This window comes from Leucopleurus acutus (assembly GCF_964270905.1).
Source record: "Leucopleurus acutus genome assembly, chromosome: 15".
Lineage (NCBI taxonomy): Eukaryota > Metazoa > Chordata > Mammalia > Artiodactyla > Delphinidae > Leucopleurus > Leucopleurus acutus.
Window position 1 is genome coordinate 15,952,820 of NC_139157.1, and position 21,589 is coordinate 15,974,408.

Sequence of the window (21,589 nt, forward strand, 5' to 3'; positions counted from 1 at the left end):
AAAAGAGGAAATCCAAATGGCCAAACATATGAAATAGTGTTCAACCTCACTGATTAATAGGAAAATACAAAATTAAAATCACAGAGATACTGCCATACATTAAGTGGGCAAAAAGAAAAATCTAATAATACCAAGTACTGGTAGAGATGTGAAGCAATAGGAACCCTGATACATTACTGTTGGGAATGTAAGTTGTTTCAGTCACTTCAAAAAACAGTTTTTGCAGTATCTTTGGTCACTCTATGAACTGTAACAACACGCCTAAAGAAATGAGTGCTTGTATGATGAGTGTATATAAGCATCTGGACTTACATACATTGTGAATATATCTCCAAATCAGAAACAGCCCAAAATATCCATCTACAGTAGCATTAATAAACAAATTCTGGTAATGTTCCTACAATAGAATGCTATACAGCAATAGAAATGAACTATATGCAAAAAGAAGGATGAATCTTACAGACACAATAATGAATAAAAGAAGTCATTCATCATAGAATATATACTGTATGGTTCCATTTAGCTGAAGTTCAAGATTAAATTAAACATTTATGGAAATGCAATTAGGTAGTAAATGCATAAAGGTAATAATACCACTAGGGAAAAGGGAGGTAGTCATGATGAGGAAAAAGCAAGCAGAGAACTTTCCAGGTACTAATAATGTTCCATTTCTTTGTTTTGTTTTGTTTTGTTTTGCGGTACGTGGGCCTCCCACTGCTGCAGCCCCTCCCGCTGCGGAGCACAGGCCCAGCGGCCATGGCTCACGGGCCCAGCCGCTCCACGGCATGTGGGATCTTCACGGACCGGGGCACGAACCCGCGTCCCCCACATCGGCAGGCGGACTCCCAACCACTGCGCCACCAGGGAAGCCCCAATAATGTTCCATTTCTTGATCAGTGTGGTGATTAAACAGGTGTTTGTTAAGCTTCACATTTATGTTTTATGCATATTTTGATGTCTGTTATTTTTCACAATATAAAATGTACTCACATGGAAATGTGTCCATGCATACTGCTGAATGGAAAAAAGCAACCTAAAGGACAATATGTAGAGGATGAGTCAATTTAAAAACCATGTGTGTGTGCAGTTTATTCATATGTACATTTATATGTCTAAAAAACTTCAGGAGGAAAAAGAGGGGCTTTCTTTTTTATCTTACACAACTCTGCACTATTTAAATTTTTTATATTCGACACTTGTTACTTTGATACTACTTCTTAAAAAGCAATGAAGAAAGAACTCAACATGGCATTTTCTGAAATAGTTAAGTCATGTCACCCATGGTCAAGGTAGAACCAGTGTAACATTTTAGAGTAATTGCTTTTTCTTGCTTAGTACTTAAAAGTGAATGTAAAGGGGCTTCCCTGGTGGCGCAGTGGTTGAGAGTCCGCCTGCCGATGCAGGGGACATGGGTTTGTGCCCTGGTCCGCGAGGATCCCACGTGCCGCAGAGCGGCTGGGCCTGTGAGCCGTGGCTGCTAGGCCTGCGCGTCCGGAGCCTGTGCTCCGCAACGGGAGAGGCCACAACAGTGAGAGGCCCGCGTACCACAAAAAAAAAAAAAAAAGTGAATTTAAAAAAAATGCAATAACTAGCTCTGAGTATTATTTAGCTTGCATGGGATTTTTCTGAAAATAAAAATTCTCCAGAGAGGAAATTTTTAAAGTTTTCTGATACTTACCAACCAGTTGCACTCTCCCTGAAGACAAAAGCATTGGATCATCCTTTCTGACATTATTTACTGAGTCGTCTACTAGCTCTTTAATGTGGTCAATTCCTATGACTTTTCCACTAGGTCCAACCTGGAAGTGAAAGAATAATTCAATAGTTCACTGGTCTAAGTTTATTTTTCTAAAGCATCATTAAAGTATTTCTTTATCCAAAGTCATATTCTGCAATGAGAAATCAGGACAAATAAACAGCTTAAGCCTCCAATTAGATTGTTAAACACTCAGTTTATTATAAATTATTTGGCAAATACAACTTTCTCAACTATGAATAACCCTTAAATGAATAATGATACTTCAGTAATTAAGAAGCTAGAATAAATTACAAAAACTTGTAATACTAAGAAAAATGATAGCTTTCTTCAATTTCTAGTTTTTAAATCCAGGATCTTGAAGTGGGACTCAGCTGCCAATATTAAATTGTACTTATTAGTGCAACCATTTTTTATTTAAATTCTATTTAAAAGTGTGACTTTAAATATTAAAATGTTACATAAAAAATTTTTTGTATAGGGATTTCTATACCTGATTCTACTGCCACATGTGGGAAATATAAAAATACATAAGGCCCCAAGTATAAATATTAATTGTAAAATAAATTTAACACAATAAAGACTCTGAAGTCAGACCGCCTGTGTTCACGTCTAGGTTTCACCACTTACTTACAACTCTATAACCTTGACAAGTTATTCCATCAATCAGGTTCCTCAACTGAAAAATGAGGAGGAAGGGGGTACACACCTCATAAATCATGTGAGGAGTAAATAAGAGAATACAGGAAAAGCATTGAGAACACAGACTAACACATGGTAAATGTGTGAAAAACACTGATTAGTATCAGTTCCAAAAAGATAACTCAGAAATCTAATGATATTTTAAAAAATGATTATGCCTCTGAAACCATAAACATGTCAAGTATAGAGAAGAAGTCATTAATTAAATACCATTTCTAGTATTTAGTTACATCCCATTAGTGAGGGTTTAACTTGTACAAAACAAGTCAAACAACTGAAAACAAATATCTGAATCCTTACTGTGCGCCTGGCACTGCTCTGGATGCCTAGGATACATCAATGAAAAAAAATCAGACAGAATTCCCACCTCTCTGGAGCTTACATTCCAGTAGTCTGCCAATTATATATGCACAGCAAATTAAACGGATTCTAGTCCTAAAGGACCCATAAATCCTAACTTAACTAAACCATACCCTTCCAAGCTGGCCTACAGGTACAAGATTTTTCATAATCAACCTGATTTGATTATCTGAACACAGATAAACCTTTACTTCAAGGTGCTTGAGTGGGCCTCCAGACTTATACTGTGGATAGTCATTTACCAGATAAGCCTCTGATGATAAAAATCTGAAGTATAACAAACAACGCTTTTTTTTTTTTTTTTTTGCGGTACGCAGGCCTCTCACTGTTGTGGCCTCTCCCATTGCGGAGCACAGGCTTCAGACGTGCAGGCTCAGCGGCCATGGCTCAAGGGCCCAGCCGCTCCGCGGCATGTGGGATCTTCCCGGACCGGGGCACGAACCCGTGTCCCCTGCATTGGCAGGCGGACTCTCAACCACTGCGCCACCAGGGAAGCCCACAACGCATTTTTATAAGAGCACTTTTCTTAATGTAAAAAAAGCTCTCCTTCAATTCCAATAAACCTGTAGGAGTGTTTGGAAATCAGGCTGTATTCTGTTCTGCCAGGAGAGTACTTGGAAGATTGAAGTTTGGGAGCTACTGGTTGCTTTGTGATCACAGAGAAGAGCATATCGGAAAACGAAGCCAACATGTGGAGGAAAGCAAAGTCAAACCAAGAACCAGAGAGAAACCCATTGTCCATAACAACATTTGATCTTCTTCTGAATCCAGCCATACAAGAAGTCAGATATACCTCTAGACTTTTCCATTAAATTCCCTTCAAGTTCTGCCACTTTGACTGAATGTTCTGTCACTTCAACAACAACAAAAAGAAATCCTAGGTGATACATATTCTAACTGCTATCTTAATAGAATTTAAAAAGGAACATTTCTTCCAAACATATTCACTTTATGCATATACAGAAAACCTTCAAAAACTGCTAGTGAAAAAAATACACAGCCAAATCATATAATATGCTTCTGTTGGGGCCAGAATGGTAAATAAAGCTCTTACCATACGTGCAAAACATGCAGTAAGGATTCCACTTCCAGATCCTACATCAAGAGCTTTAGCTCCTTCATGCAATTGATCAAATAGAAGTTCTAGTGCATATGCATGCTGCCAAAAGAAAACAAAGCAAGTATTCATTTTTTTTCAAGACTCTATAAAGTATATACACCATGGCATACAAATAAAGTTGCTAACTTGTCACCAGTTTTTCTACTATTGTCATCTACCAAAACAATGAAAACATATTATATACTTATATCTACACAGGAATTACGTATAAGAAAATTCTTGTTTGATTAAAATTCTTGTGCTTTAGATAAAGTGTTCAGTAATTTTAGATCTCCAGTGTGCAAATTTTTTAAATTTAATTAATTCAAAGTCAAAAGCTACAAAAAGATTTACAGTGAAAAGTCTGCATCTCACCCCTGTCGCCAAACAGTCTCACTCCCTAAAGGCAACCAGTGTTACCAGTTTCTAGTGATTTCTTCCAAACATATTCACTTTATGCATATATAAGCAAATACATATGCATTTATAAATTTATTATATCTTGAAGGAGGTTCCTTATCACTATTTAAACAGTGTGTTCACTCTTTCTTAAGGCTGAAGAGTATATTTTTGTATGAATGTATTGTAGTAATAAATATACCTGATGAGACATATTTAAGTTAGCTTCAATCTTCTATAACAAGAGATAAAATAATCTTAAAATGTGTACCTGTAAGATAATGCAGTAACCTTTTTAATAATCTTATAAAGTATATCTACAGGACAAATTCCTACAAGTGGAATTAAGGGGGCCAAACGATATATATTTTTATGTTTACAGTATATATAAATGACAAATCAAATAAAATCATGTTGGTTATGCTTTGGACCAAACCAAGAAATAAAGGCTTCTCTACTCCATCCTCTTTATAAACTTACATTTTAGTGCTCTTCCAAAATATGAGGTTAGAATTAATAAATGTTATCTCAACAGCTGCCCTTAAATGCCTGGTATATTCATTATTAAAAATCATCAGATCCAGGAGCAATAAGCGCATTCACTCTCAGATCTTGGTTCACAAAAATACATATCCATGAATCCATAGTGACAGTAAGTAAATACATCCTTCTATAATACATAAATGGAGAACAAGGAGAAACTGTTCTCAACTGTTTTTAAATATAGATGAAATGATGAACTTAGAAAACTGCCATTCGGCAACCATTTCAGTAATAACTGATTGAGGCAAAAATCACAAATGGATGCTAAACCTAGTGTATTATCATTTGATGAGTAACAAGATATTTACATACTCTCAAAGTGTTTGCCCCAGACACTTATTAATTACAAAACGTTAAAGTAGTAACTTTACCACGGAGTTCAGAAGTTTCTTGGTGGAGAAACCTGATTGACACGACCTCAGTCAGATGATTAAAGTTAACATCACCAATAATGGGACACTATGACATCACATGACATCTGCTAAAATACATCACTTCTGGGATTTTCCAGGCAAATATGCATAACTCATATCTAATCAAGAAGAAACATCAGACAAACCTAAATTGAGAGGCATTCTATAAAATAACTGGCCTATAACGTTCATAAACATTTTCAAGACCATAAAAGAAAAGACTGAGGGATTGTTCCAGATTAAAAAGACAAGGCAATTGAATGAAACTCCTGACCTGCAACTTTCTTTTCCTATGAAGGACATTACTAGGACAACTGATGAAATCTAAATAAGGTCTGTAAATTGGCTAAGTGTTTAATCAATATTAATTTCCTGATTTGGACAACTGCACTATGGTTATTTAAGTGAATGTCCTATTTTTAAAGGTAAAAAGTATTCTGCCTACAAATTACTCCTAAAGAGTTCATAAAAAAGGAAATTATATATATATATATATATATAGGGGAAGGGAGGGAGGGGGACAGAGAAAGAATAAATGATAAAACAAATGAAGTAAAATGATAACATTTGGTGAGTATGGTAAAAAGTATATGAGAATCATTTGTACTATTCTTAGAACATTTCTGTAAGTCTGAAGTTATGCCAAAATTTAAAAAAAAAAATTTTTTTAATCATCAGAAACAGGTAACATTCAAAATGGAGGATAGAATGGAAACTCCCTATTGTGGAAAACTAACTTAGGTGATAAAAGCTAGAATACTGGTTACCTTGAGGATAGAGGTTGACTAGGAAAAGAGGCCTTTCTGACTGAGGGAGCCTTTTGGGGTGCAGGAAATATTCTGTATCTTGATCTGGGTAGTGGTTACATATATGTACACACGTAAACGTTCATCAAGCTGTACACTTAAGATGTGTGCACTTTATTGTGTGTATATTATAATTTAATAAAAATTTTTTGAAAATACTGTTTATTCCAATCACTAAAAGTGGAGAATCAGACATTTATGTACCTCCTGATGTGATGAACAGAAGAACCATTAAAGAGTTTTCTTGAAAAGAAAAAAAAAGGAACAAGTTAAACACCGCTAGGAAACATTTAACCAAGTTCAGAATATGGGAAATTCTATAGGATAAATGAACAAATTTTGTCAATTAATAAATGGCATTTTAAAAAGGGGGACTGTTAAAATTAAAAGAGACTAAAAAGACTAAAAAAGACTAAAAAGGTACAATGTAAGGCTCTTGTTTGGATCCTGATTTAAACAAATCAACTGTAAAAGAATTTTTTGAAACACCTGGCCAAGTTTGAACATGGACTAAATATAAGATAATACTAAGGAACATTGTTAGTCATGATATGGTATTGTAGTTGTGCTTTTAAGTCTTTCAGATATATACTATTTGGGGGTAAAATAATATTAGGTTTGGGATTGCTTTAAAATATTTCAGCAAAAGAGAAACAATTATATAAGACAAGATTAGCAAATTTTTGGTAATTACTGAAGTTGGGTGATGGCTACTTGAAGGTTCATTATATTATTCTATTTGCATGTGTGGTGCTGAAAATTTTCCATATTAAAAAGTTAAAAAGAGAAGATGTTAAGGCTATCTTTTCTCACAATTAACATAAAAAGGGGAGACGGCCATTAATAGATGTAGCCTCATATAATCCAAGGATTTTCAAACCGTGTTCCAGAAAGTCATAAAGGTTCCACAGAACCCTTTGGGAGTAACACACAAATGTAGACCGGTGGTTGGTGTGTTTGGTAAAAGGGTAACAGAGAAATAACTAAAATTTTCAATTTTTCATATAGATTCTTTTGCAAAGAGCTTCTTGCCTGATGAATGGAAACCACTAGTACTATGAAAAAGAATCCTGGATTAAGTGTTCAAAGTACTGGATTCTACTGGTTCTGCATTTATTACCCCTTGACTCTGGAACTTATTTTTAGCTCATTGTTCCTCAGTTTCCACATCATTAAAATGGAGAGAAAAAAGTTGTTGCTATTCTGCCTTCTCCATAGCAGTACCACTGTGAGCAAAAGTGATGAAGTATGTAAGTACTTTATAAATTCTAAAGGATTTACAAATAAAAGGTATAATGTTCACATTAATGAAAATTCAACCATTACAGCTCAGTGACCTGATGCTGCTATTCTTTAAGGTACTTCGAAGTCATTTGTAAAGGTAAAATTAACAGTTAATTGATCTTTTACTTCCATTTAGTGTATTTTTGGAAAAACGCTCTCTTAGGAATCTTGTATATAACTGTCAAATAATCAGTGGCTTCCCTCTTTTGCTTGGTTAGAGAACAAAATGACTTGGTTAATCAAAAAAATCTGGTTACTACCCTCCTTTCCCTTTTCTCCTGGTATCCTGTCCCATCCATTCCCTTTCTGAACAAGTCGATCCTAAAGCCATTAAGTTGGGCTGAGTAAGGTAGTTGCCCATACCCAGGTGGCAGAGAGAGTAGTTGCAGTGTCCAGTTAGAAGTGTCAGAGCCCAAGCAGGATGAGGAGGGCATCTGTGTTCACATAGGGAAGCAGATCCAAACAGGAGTCAGAATCCAAGCTAGACAAGGAGGATTTCTGCACAACACAGTGGACCAGTGCCAGGTGTCAGACATAAATGAGGGAGGACGGGGTGGTATAAGAAGGGTGGGGGGAGAAAGTGACAGCAGCGGGAAATGGGCTATATACAGTCGGATTGATCAAATAAATAAATATATCAGGGAAAAAGGAACCATGTTTTTCACTGTTAGAAGTTAAATATGGAAAGGGAAAAGACAGGAAACCATGCATACTGATATAAATAAATAAATAAATAGGGAAAAGACACATAATCTCAAAGTACCCCCTCACAAAATAATTATTAATTACAAGAGCCAAAAACAGTAACTCTACAGCGGAGAAGGCTGGCAGACACCACCTTAATCAAGTAAACAACATCAGTAATGGGACAAATCAAAATTGTATTGTGATACCATGTAATGAAAACCCAGCATCACTTCTGTGATCTTCCCACCAAAGAGGCATAACCTGAATGGAATCATGAGGAAACGCTAGACAGCCCAAACTGAAGGACATCAACAAAATAACTGGCCTGACTTCTTCAAAAGAGTCAAGGCCATGAAAGTCAAAGAAAGGCTGAGGATCTGGTTCAGATCGAAGGAGACTAAAAGAGCAGTGATTCAGCACTGGATCCTTCTGCTATCAAGGACATCATAGGGACAACTGGAAAAACTGAAAACGAGTTTGAAGATTAGATGGTAGTAATGTGTCAATGTTCATGTCCTGGTTTTGATGGTTATGTTGTGTGGTTGCATAGCAGAATGTCCTTTGTAGGAAATAAACTACACCCTGAAGTATTCAAGAGTGATGGGGCATCATTTCAGCAACTTACTCTCAAAAGGAGTAAAGAAAGGTTCTTGACAGTGTACTCACAACTTTCCCATAAGTTTGAGATTGTTTCAAAAATTTTTTAAATATCTGACTAACCTTATCTTTCTTTGATGCTTCAAAATGATACAATGGAATACTATCTCTGAATCATCATTATGAACATCAATCAGTGGAACAAGAAAGTGTTAGTTAATGAGGTTTCTATGAGACACACTGGATTAACTTTTACTGAGGAAACTACTGGGGACATTTTATTTAGTCAAAGCTATTGTTCTTAGACAAGAGGCTTAGCCCGAAGAAAGGAGTCTCTAAGAAAGAGTTCGTGAACTTTTTTCAGGAAGAAGCTTTTATCGGATTTTTCAAAATGATCAGTATCCCCTGAAAGTTTAATAATTTCCATTAATAAAATAACAAGTATCATATTTGTATGAAGTAATCAAAGAAACAAAATAACTCCTTTAACACCTGGGCTTTCCTGAGTCCAAAACTGAAAGGACTAGAAGGGACTTCTTTAAGGTGCCAATCCCTAATCTATAGGCAGTACTGTCCCAACTTAATTCCAAAAGAAACTCAGGAATTTTTTTCAGTACTACATTTGCATAAGATTTGTTTTTTTAAAGAGGGGTATGCTAAGTTATTATTAAAGTCCCATTCAGATTTAAAATGTCAAGGCCTTCAATCACAATTATTAGCTTTTTACATGCTTTTATCGCTATAGCTAATATTCTTCTGGATAATCCAGGCTCATTTCTAAATCTAAAAATTAATTTTTTTAAAGTTCATTTTTATAATTATGAAAAATTTCAAACCCACAGAAAATGCAATGAACATCCTTTTCTCCTCATATAGTCACCAACTATTTATATTGTGCCATACTATTTTACCAAACCACCTGAAAATATGCTGTGGACATAATACTGCACTCCTAAATACTTCAGCATGTATCAGCCAAAAAAAACAAACTAGGACATCTTCCTTTGCAACCACATCACCATTACCACACTCAAGAAACTCATTAATTTAGTATCATCCAACATAAACACCACACTCAAATTTCCTTAGTTGTCTCCCAAATCTCCTTTACAGCTGTTCCCCCCACCAATCCATTCAAAGTTCATGCACTGCATGTGCCAATCTAGAATATTCTCCCCCAACTCTGTTCCATCCACCACTTTCCTTTGTCTATCAGAACACTGACTCCTTTTAAAAGACCTGTCCAGTTGTCCTACATAATACCACAAACATTCTAGATGTGTCAATTTCTTCACGGTTAGATTTAGATCAAAGAACTTGAGCAAGAACAGCACACAGGGCTTGCAGGGCACCTCCTACTGCATCACATCAGGATGCACATAACATTGGACCATCTCACTACTGGACTTGCCAAGCTCAACCACTCAGTAAATGTGGTAACCACTAGATCACTCTATTTTCAAGGCATATTTTTCTCTTTGTAATTAACAAGTAATATGTTGAATAATAATCTGAGACTACATGGATATTTCTGTTCCCCAACAACTTTCCTCTTAATGGTTTTAGATTAATTGATGATCTTTGCCTAATTCAATTATTACACTGATAATTACAAAGAACTGATTTTTAAAATTCTATTATTCTTTCCACACATAATTGGTATTCTTCTGTTTTTCATTTTTTTCCCCATCTTGCTATTTTATTTTTAAATCCCTATGGACTCAGAGATTTTTGTTTCTGAATTCACTGTGCTATAATCCATTGTCTTCACTATCTACCATTTTTTTATTCTCAAATTGTCTCCAATTTGGCTTCTGGGAGTCTCTTTAAACCTACTCCTATGTCCTCCTGACAATACCCCATTAGCCTCTGAGTACTTCTTCACTTTCTGGAATTTAGTCACTTTTCCATGAAGCTCTAGTCTCTTTTAGCAAGAAATAGAATTTGGGGTTCAATATCTGGATGCTAAATATGTTCACTGCTACCAGGATGCCATTTCATGTTTTTCTGTAAGTAAGACTTTGGAAAATATTCCAGGGTTGTAGTTACTTCCAAACCTGTGACTTTGAGGTTCATTAAATGCAGATACAGAAATGGTCAATAAGCACGTGAAAAGATGCTCAACATCATTATCACCGGGGAAATGCAAAGCAAAACCACAATGAGATATCACTTCATGGCTACCAGGATGGATAAAATAAATAAAACATACAATAACAAGTGTTGAGAAGGAAGTGGAGAAATTGGAAACCTCATACATTGCTGGCAGGGTTGTACAATGGTGCAGCCACTTTGGAAAATAGTTGGTGGTTCCTCAGAATGTTAAACACAGAATTACCATATGACCCAGCAGATTCCACTCCCAAGTATATACCCAAGAGAACTGGAAACATATGCACACAAAAACCTGTAAACTAATGTTCATAGTAGCATTATTCATAGTAGCTAGAAAGTGGAAGGAACCCAGACGTCCATCAACTGATGAATGAGTAAACAAAATGTGGTATATCCATACAATGTAATATTATTTGGCAATAAAAAGAAATGAAATACTGAAGCATGCCACAACATAGATAAACCTTGAAAATATTGTGCAGAATATAAAAAGCAGTGATAAAAGGCCACATATTGTATTATTCCATTTATGTGAAATGTCCAGAATGACATAGAAACAAAAAGCAGGTTAGTAGTTGCCAGGACCTGAAGAATCAGGGATGGGAACTGACTGCTAAACAGGTATAGGGGTCCTTTCTGAGGTGATGAAAATGTTCTGAATTGAGATAGTAGTAATGTTTGTAGAACTCTGAACAGACTAAAAACCACAGAACTGTATACTAAAAAGGGATAAATTATATCTTAATAAAGCTATTATTTTTCTTTAAAAATGCACCATTTGCCGTGGAGTTAGTGCCACATCTCATTTGGTAGTGAACTGGACACTCAGCACCACACTTCAGAGAAAAGAAAAATTTCATGCAGTATTTCCCATTTATCTGAAAAATACCCCTCCAGGCAATTTCCCAAACATGTTGAGTACCAATTCTCTAAAATAACTTTTATCATTAAACGAATACTTCTATATAAATTTTTCTTTTTAAGTAGCACTTCAAAGCGTATTCAGGGATCTTAAGACTACAATTTTTTTGTTAATCATTAATTTCTTTGAATAGGTAATACGTACAAAATCCATTCCTACTCCATAACTAAAAGAAAAACTCTAAATACTCTTCTGCACTCTACTTTTATGATGTTTCTTGAAGATCTTGCCATATTCGTATTTACATAACTTTATTCATTTCACTTCACAGTATTTCACTGTATGGATCTACTATAATTTATTAACCATCCACTATTAGTGGACTATTAGTGATTACTGGTTTTTTTTGTTATTATAAATAATGTGTTAATAAATATCCTCAGTTATTTTGTACTTGTGCAAATATTTTATGGGATAAATATCTTGAAATAAAACTGGAGAGTCTAAGGTATATTCATCTCACATGTTTTAGCTATTGCCAAACTGCCTTCCAAAAACACTATCAATTTACTTTCCCAACCAAAAAAATAATTTGTCAGTTTCCCTTTTCTAATACAAAGTAATAAACTTTTGATTTCTAATGATAGGAGAAAAATGGTACTTTATTGTAGTGCTAATTTGCAATTCATTAAATATAAGTGAAGATGACATCGTTTCATTTGGTTAAATGCCAATGTCATTTGTATTTCTTTTTCTATGAACTACGTTCTTGTACTTTACCCACTTCCTTTTGGGCTTAGTAGTATTTTACTTCTTAATATATAGGATACACACATACACATGTGTATATATGTATTCCATATATGTAAATATATGGAGATTTGCCCTATACTGTCATATGTATTTCAAATATTTCTCTCAGTTTTTCCTTTTGATTTTGTTTATATTTTCCATCTACAGAAATCCAAGATTTTAATGTTTCAAAATATTGAATATATCAGGATTTGTAATGGCTTCTAGGTCTTCTGTTATGTTTAAAAAGTCATTTTTATTAAATATTTATAAATACATTGCCTATTTTTCTCTTCTAGTAAAATTATTAGTTCACTATGAATATACGTGTAGAATTTATTTTGGTATAAAGAAGGCTTTAAGTTTAAATAAGAGTTTCTCCAACCCCAAATACTTGCAGAGAATCAGAAAAGCTATTGTTCTTTTCACCAAAAACCAACAGAGTACTGATTCAAATAACTGACATTTAAAACCCAAGAAAATTCGCAACAGATTAAAAGTGCTAAGTAACTTAAAACAGGTCCTTCTCAGAGTTATACAGCTTCATAACTGCTATACGTGACCAGTCCCTAATTAATTATCCAAATAAAATATGAAACAGTATTCAACTTGAGATTTCTTTAATATGTCTATTATATTTTTAAACTATTCTCTCCCTTAATTAACACACCTCTAAGTAAATAACCTTTTATATACAATTTTTTATATACAATTTTTACATGATTAGATACTAATGAAAACCACCAAAAACTTTAATGAGTTTCTACCAAAAAGAGTTCCTTCTACACATCTTGTATTAAGAATAAGATTATTCTTATTAATTCATTACCAATTTACATAACTCATAGATGACAAAACTGATATAATTAAAAGTTAAAAATGTTCTTTAAACCATTTTTACTGAAGAAAGCACTCTTAGAGGAAAAATGTGATCCATTTGTACCCAAATGACCAAAGTTAACTTACCATGTGTGGAGCACTGATTGTTGCTTGGAACCCTGCAAAAGAAGAAGAGAACTACTGATACATTCAACTGTAAAAACACACGAAATACTCCATGTAATTCCTTTTCTAACATCCATAAGTTGTTTTTCATAATAATTATTTTCACTTTTATGGTCTCAAGAAATAAAACTTTTATTTTGTACTTTACAGTACTGTCATGCACAGTTAAAATTAGAAAATATAATCATGCCAAAGGCTAGCATGCTCAGTGCAACAGTCCCACTATTTCCAAAAATTTCTTCTCCCATATAGTTAGTTAAGGAAGAATTTCATTAAGTTGAGTTGATAAATTTATGATGTTTTTTCTTTAGATTTATAAAAAGAAAATAAGCTTCCATATATCACAGAGTATGCAAAACCCTTGCAAAATTAAATTGCTTCATATTTTTGGCACCTTAAAAAAAACTAGAACCGGCAATCAGAGTAGCTTAAGAGACTAATAAGCTACTTCAATTTACTCTTTACACTATCAACTAATGTTAATTAAAACAATCTTTTCTCCATTTTTAGCTTTTAGTTTTTTCTTCCAGTGTTGCTTTCTCAAAACTTATTTACCTGCTTCTGCGTCTGAAGCAATTTTCACTGAGCGGTGGTAGCAGGTGCCTTCGGGGTTCAGAAGCTCCCCAGGATCTTCTCTGCTGACTGTTAGAGTGCTTCAAAAGAAGGCAGCACGGCAGCTGGCCCACAAAATCCTGAGGCACTTCTAAGCCTCAAAGGCGCCCACTGCCAAGGCTCAGCAGTTCAGCAAAACCTGCTTCAGGAGAAGGAGTTAAATATGGAACTTTCTAAAAACAAGCACAAATCAAAAAATTCAGGGCAAGTGAAGCAGAGAAGTCAGTAATAACTTAGTTACACATTCCCTTTAATACTGATTTTTAAGGTTGATGCTAATGCAAAAACCAACCTTAGTCAACACTGAAGACCCTAAAGAAAACTCAGCACATAGCTTAAACTGTAAGTTTCATTTAAAGTATGTTTTAAGAATATTTTTATAGAATTCTTATATGTATTGTTTAAAAAATAGAAAAGACACTTCATATATTACATCATTTTATTAAACTGGGTAAGTTTGGGATTATGAAACTTACTAAGGCATAAAACTCAAATTAGCAAGGTGCTAGATACACATCTGGGTCCCAGCCTATTTTTACTTACATAGATTACAGAGTAAATGAGTAAAATTTGTGACGTTTTCAGAAATCCAAAGCTTACCTATTGATTGTGGAGAATCCATATAAGGGTTACACTTTGCATAGTGAGAGCGGTCTGTGGCCAACATTACTTCAAATACTTTATCTGTCTTGATGATTCCATTTTCTGAAATGAACGAAGCAATATTTTAAGCTGGAAGTGGCATAATCAGACATATTTTAGAATAATTATTCTGGCTACACTGTAGAGACTAGATTGGAAGAGAGCAAAATTGAAAGTTGTTGCAATGGCTCAGGTAATCACAACCTGGTCTTTAATAATGAAAGTAAGGATGAAGAAAAGTAGAAGGATTTGAGTTATATTTAGTAGGTAATGTATACCTGACTGACTAGATTTGGAGGTGGGAGGGGGGTAATTGTTGAAATGTTGATGTCATATACTGATTTGCAAAATCCTAGACAAGGATCAGAGCTAAGGAAAAAAAGGACAAGTTATTTATTCAGTTAGGAGCTATTGACCATACACATAGAGATACAGAGCGGTCAGTTGGATAAATGGATCTGGGGCGCAGGAGAAAAACCTACAACAGAGATATAAATTACTAGTTGTATAGATGGCAACTAAACCAATGGAAGTGAACTAAAGTGGCCAGGTAAGAATACACAAAAGTGTACATTTAGGAGAAATGCAAAGGAAGTAGAGCCTTCAAAGATTATGACATGGAGCAGACACAGAGGTAGATGAAAATCAAGCAGATACACTGTTACAGAGCCCAAGAGAAACAAATTTTTCAAGAAGGAAAGCAAGGTCAGTATGCTCTTCCCTCAGTGTCCATAGGGAGTTGGTTCCAGAACCCCAGCAGATACCAAAATTTGTGGATGCTCAAGCATCTTATATAAAATTGCATAGTTTTTGCATATAACCTACGCATCTCCTCCCATATACTTTAAATCATGGTTAGACTACTTGTAACACCTAATACAAGGTAAATGCTATGTAAATAGTTGCCTAACATGTGGCAAATTCAAATTTTGCTTTTTGAAATGTTATGGAACTTTTTTCTTCTTCAAATATTTTCAATACACAGTGGGTTGAATCCATGGAGATAGAATCCATGGGTTTAGAAGGCTGACTGTATATATTTGCTCCCCCAACTATCAATTCTTTAAGATTAAATATAATGTTAAACTTCAATAACCCTTATTAACCATGCACACAGTAATTATTCAATAAATGCATTATTAACTCACTCAGTAAGTTTACTGTCTAATACATACCAGACACAGTGCTACATACTTAGGGTGATAATAAACAAAATAGCATAGTTCTTGTCCTTACAGCTCTAAAATCTGTAAGATTAAATGTATCAACTTGACTTTAACAATCCAGAAATAAATTTTTTAATCAAAACATGCTTTGCTTTATTTGGCTACACTATGAACAACTTTTTTTTTCAGATTTCTTTTTTTTTAATTGAGGTATAATTGACACACAACATTATATTAGTTTCAGATATACAACATAATGATTCAATATTTGTATATGTTAGAAAATGGTCTCCACAATAAGTTAATGTCTATTACCATACAGTTACAGAATATTTTTTCTCGTGCTGAGAATTTTTAAGATGTACTCTCTCAGTAACCTTCACATATGCAACAGAGTATCATTAACTACAGTCACCATACTGTACATCCCCATGACATTTATTTTACAACTAGAAGTTTGTATCTTTTGACCACCTTCACCCATTTTGCACCCCACCTGCCTCTAGCAGCCACTAATCTGTTCTCTGTATCTATGAGCTTGGTTTTTTATTTTTTTAGATTCCACATGTTAGTCAGATCATACAGTATTTGTCTTTCTCTAACTTATTTCCTTTCACATAATAGCCTCAAGGTCCATCCATGTTACAAATGACAAGATTTCATTCTTTCTTATGGATGAATAATACTCCATTGTATATATACATCACAGCATCCATATCTATTCATCCATGGATGGACATTTAGGTTGTTTCCATATCTTAGCTATGGTAAATGATACTGCAATGAACATGGGGGTGCATATATCTTTTCAAATCAGTGTTTTTGTTTTCTTTGGATAAATACGCAGAAATGGAATTGCTGGATCATATGGTAGCTGTATTTTTAATTTTTTGAGGAACCTCCATACACAGTTTTCTGTAGTGGCTGCAACAATTTATACTCCCACCAGTAGTGCACCAGGGTTCCCTTTTCTTCATAATCTTGTAAACACTTGTTATTTCTTGTCTTTTTGAGAACAGCCATTTTAACAGGTATGAGCTGACAGTACCTCACTGTGGTTTATGATTTGCATTGCCCTGATGATTAATGATGTTGAGCATCTTTTCATGTACCTGTTGGCATTCTGTATGTCTTCTTTGGAAAAATGTCTATTTAGATCCTCTTCCCATTTATTTAATGGGGATTGTTTGATTTTTTTTGCTATTGAGTTGTATATACTTGGGATATTAACCCTTTATCAAATATATGATTTGCAAATATCTTCTCCCATTCAGTAGGTTGCCACAGCTATTTTAAAATGAGACTTAAGCATCACGAGAAGTTTAAAATATCTATGCAAATGAATTTAATGTATTCATCAACTGTGGAGCCTCCAGGTTCTAGAGGGTAATGGTGCCCACCAGAATCTGAATTTCTCCACATAGCCATTCAAAAACCACCTAAACCTAAGATCAAGAAGGGGCATAAACAAAACCTCACATGACCCATGCCTTCACATTACTAGGACATAGAGAATATCCAGACTTCATATTACTTACCAGTAGAAAAATAAACAACACATTCCAACAAAGCTTCTGCTATTGCTGCAAGCCTGTGGGTATAGAAAGCAAAGGTAGGGACTGAAGTTTAAAAGACTAAGTAGAAGGAAGTAGGGAATGCAGATGAAGCACAGACAAAATTATTCCCAGAAAGAGAAAATACAACACTAAGTACTAAAATAGTGAACACAGGTCTGGGACTTAGAAGTTCACTGTACTGGCTACAAGGAAGGAACTTAAACATCAGTAGGCTAACAAAGGTCCCAATACCATTCAATGGCGAAAGAACAGTCTTTTTCAACAAATGGTGCTGGGACAACTGGATAGCCACATGAAAAGAATAAAGTTCAATCTTTACCTCATATCAAATACAAAACTTAACTCAAAATGGATCAAAGATCTAAACAAAGAACTAAAATAATAAAAATCATAGAAGAAAATACTGGGGTGAGTCTTCGCGACCTTGGATTTGGCAGTGGATTCTTAGATAGGACACCAAAAGCATGAGCAACAAGAGAAAAAAAATGGATAAACTGGATTTCATCAAAATTAAACACTTTTGTGATTCAAAGGACATTATCAAGAAAAAGGTAGGGCTTCCCTGGTGGCGCAGTGGTTGAGAGTCCACCTGCCAATGCATGGGACACGGGTTCGTGCCCCGATCTGGGAAGATTCCACATGCCGCGGAGCGGCTGGGCCCGTGAGCCATGGCCGCTGAGCCTGCGCGTCCGGAGCCTGTGTTCCGCAACGGGAGAGGCCACAACAGTGAGAGGCCCGCGTACCGCAAAAAAAAAAAAAAAAAAAAAGAAAAATGTAACTCACAGAACGAGAGAAAAATAATTTGTAAATCATACAACTGAAAAAGGACTTTTATCTAGAATATATAAAGAATTCTTATATTTCAATGTAAAAGGACAAATAACTCAATTTTAAAATGTGCAAACAATCTGAACAGACATTTCTCCAAAGAAGATATACAAATAGCCAATAAGCACATAAAAAGATGCTGGACATCATTAGTCATCAGGGAAATGCAAATTAAAACCACAGTGAGATACCATTTCATACCCACTAGGATGGCTATAATCAAACTGTCAGATAATAACAAGTGTTGCAAAAATGTGAAGAAATCAGACCCTTATGCACTGCAAGTAGGAATGTGAAATGGTGCAGCCACTTTGAAAAATAGCCTGGCAGTTCCTCAAATGGTTAAACAGAGAATTACCATAGGACCTAGCAATTCTACTCATATGTGTATACCCAAGAGAAGTGAAAACGTATGTCTATACGAAAACTTGTACACAAATGTTCACAGCAGCATTATTCATAATACCCAAAAAGTGGAAACAACCCAAATGTCCATCAACGGATGAACAGATAAACAAAATGTGGTATATATCCATACAATGGAATATTATTATGTCATAAAAAAGAATGAAGTACTGATTCATTCATACTATTATGTAGATGAACCTTGAAAACATTATGCTAAGTGAAAAAACTCAGTCACAAAAGCTCGCATATTGTATGATTCTATTTAATGAAATTTCCAGAATAGGCAAATCTATAGAGAAAGAAAACAGATTATTGGTTGCTTATGGTTGGGGGAATAGGAGGGCAAAACAGGGTATCTTTCTGAGGTGATGAAAAAATTAGATGACCATGGTAGCGGTTGCACATATCTGTAAATATATCCAAAACCACCGAATTTTACAGTCTAAATTAGTGAATTATATAGTATGGAACTGTACTTTAAATTAAACAAAAAAAATTTAGTGGGACCAGGGATGGCAAACACAAGAAGCAATGCTTCTGGGGGAGAATCATACAGGCAGGGAAAGGATGGTGCCTCTTGATATGGCAATGTAGGGAAAGAAGGAAGGAAATTAAGGATCCTACAGAATCAGAAGAGCAACAAGATGTGCCAACTCCCCCCCTTTTCTCACCACTATTACCAATATCATTATCCATTAAAGAAACTGCAAGTCACTATACTGACAGAAGTGCTCTTGAACTGTGTCCACAAAATGCCTAAAAATAGGAAAAACAAAAACAAACAAACAAAAACTCCAGTCAAAGCTGCTATAAAAAGTGTAAAAAGAAAACAATACGCAGGGCTTCCTGGTGGTACAGTGGTTAGAAATCCACCTGCCGACAGAAATAAAGACACAGATGTAGAGAATGGACTTCAGGACACATCAGGGGTGGGAAGGGTAAACTGGGACGAAGTGAGAGAGTAACACTGACAGGTATACACTACCAAATGTAAAATAGATAGCTAGTGGGAAGCAGCTGCATAGCACAGGGAGATCAGCTCGGTGCTTTGAGACCACCTAGAGGGGTGGGATAAAGAGGGTGGGAGGGAGACGCAAAAGGGAGGGAATATGGGGACATACGTATGCATACAGCTGATTCACTTCGTTATACAGCAGAAACTAACAGAACATTTTAAACCAATTATACTCCAATAAAGATGTTAAAGGAAAAAAGAAAAAAAAAACGTGAACTACCTTTGTAGGCTGGAGATTAAAGCAAAATGACCGTTTGAAAAAAAAAAAAAAGAATCCACCTGCCAACGCAGGAGACACAGGTTCCAGCCCTGGTCCGGGAAGATCCCACATGCCGCAGAGCAACTAAACCTGTGCGCCACAACTACTGAGCCTGCGCTTTAGAGCCTGCGAGCCACAACTACTGAAGCCCAAAAGCCACAGCTACTGAAGCCTACGCACACCACAACTACCAAAGTCCGCACATCCTAGAGCCTGTGCTCCGCAACGAGAAGCCACCACAGTGAGAAGCCCGCGCACCACAACGAAGAGTAGCCCCTGCTCCCTGCAACTAGAGAAAGCCCGCACACAGCAACGAAGACCCAACGCCGCCAAAAATAAATAAATAAATTAGTTAATTAAAAAAAAAAAGAACACTGTGAGAAAGGGAATAAACTTAAAAAAAAAGAAAGAAACCAATATGCAAATCAAAACATTTCAGCTGGGGGGGTCCAGTGGTTAGGACTTGGCGCTTTCACTGCAGGGGGCCTGGGTTCGATCCCTGATCGGGGAACTAAGATCCCACAAGCCGTGAGGCATGGCCAAAAATAAAAAAAATAGAAAACTATCAGACTAAAACAAGGGAAAAAGTGTCAAGTCTCAAGGCCAAAAAAATCAAATTATCTAATAAGAGTTTAAAAAAAAGGCAACCATTAGCTTTCTTAAGAGTAACGTTCAAAGCAAAGCAAGAACGAAGCAGCAGCGTTTTCAAGACATTCAAAGAAAGAAAGGGCAAGTTAACAATTAAAAAGGAGCAAACTGGGCTTCCCTGGTGGCGCAGTGGTTGAGAGTCCGCCTGCTGAGGCAAGGGACACGGGTTCGTGCCCCGGTCCGGGAAGATCCCACATGCCGCGGAGCGGCTGGGCCCGTGAGCCATGGCCGCTGAGCCTGCGCGTCCGGAGCCTGTGCTCCGCAACGGGAGAGGCCACAACAGTGAGAGGCCCGCGTACCGCAAAAAAAAAAAAAAAAAAGGAGCAAACTACTGATATTCCCAACAACATGAACAAATCTCAAGAGCACTAATCTCAGTGAAAGAAGCCAGGAGATTTTACACTATATGAGTCCATCTAACATTAAATTCCCGAAAAGTCAAAACCATAGTGTCAGAGGGCCAATCTGCAGTTGCTAGGAGTCAGGGGTTAAAGGAGGAGATTAATTGCAAAGGGCACGAGAAAACTTTGTGGGTGAAAGAAATGTTCTATATCAGAGATCAGCAAACTTCTGTTAAGATCCAAACAGTAAATATTTTAGGCTTTGCAGGCCGTATAGTCTCTGTTGCAACTATGCGACTGCCATTGAAGTGCAAGAACAGCCACACACAAGACATAAATGAATGGGTGTGGCTATGTTCAAATAAATCTTTATTTCTAAAAACAGGCAGCAGGCCAGATTTGGCCTGTGGGATGTAGTTTGCTCACCCCTGTTTTACCTCATTAGGGTGGTGGTTACACACCTGTATTTGTCAAAATTTTCAAATCATACTCTTAAAATTGGTGCGTTTTTACATAAATTATATCTCAATAAAGCTGATTTTTTAAAAGTATAAGCCAAGGATTTTATATGCAGCCAAAACTGTTCTTCAAATATCAAGGTTATAGGAAAAAAAGTCTTGAATGTGCAAGAACTCAGGGAATGCTGTACACACAAGCCCTTCCTAAGGAATCT

General features: G+C 35.8%; 1 protein-coding gene across 2 annotated transcripts in view; it reads right to left on the reverse strand.

The window, feature by feature from the left end:
• Positions 1–21,589, reverse strand: part of PCMT1 (protein-L-isoaspartate (D-aspartate) O-methyltransferase) — a gene marked incomplete at its 5' end in the record, with an annotated part of 48,333 nt that overhangs the window by 14,857 nt on the left and 11,887 nt on the right. For both annotated transcript variants that reach the window (XM_082855587.1, XM_082855588.1), the window contains 4 exons: positions 1,679–1,799; positions 3,873–3,977; positions 13,382–13,413; positions 14,633–14,737. In XM_082855587.1, coding sequence (XP_082711713.1) covers positions 1,679–1,799; positions 3,873–3,977; positions 13,382–13,413; positions 14,633–14,737 — 363 coding nt within the window. The remainder of the gene's footprint in view (positions 1–1,678; positions 1,800–3,872; positions 3,978–13,381; positions 13,414–14,632; positions 14,738–21,589) is intronic.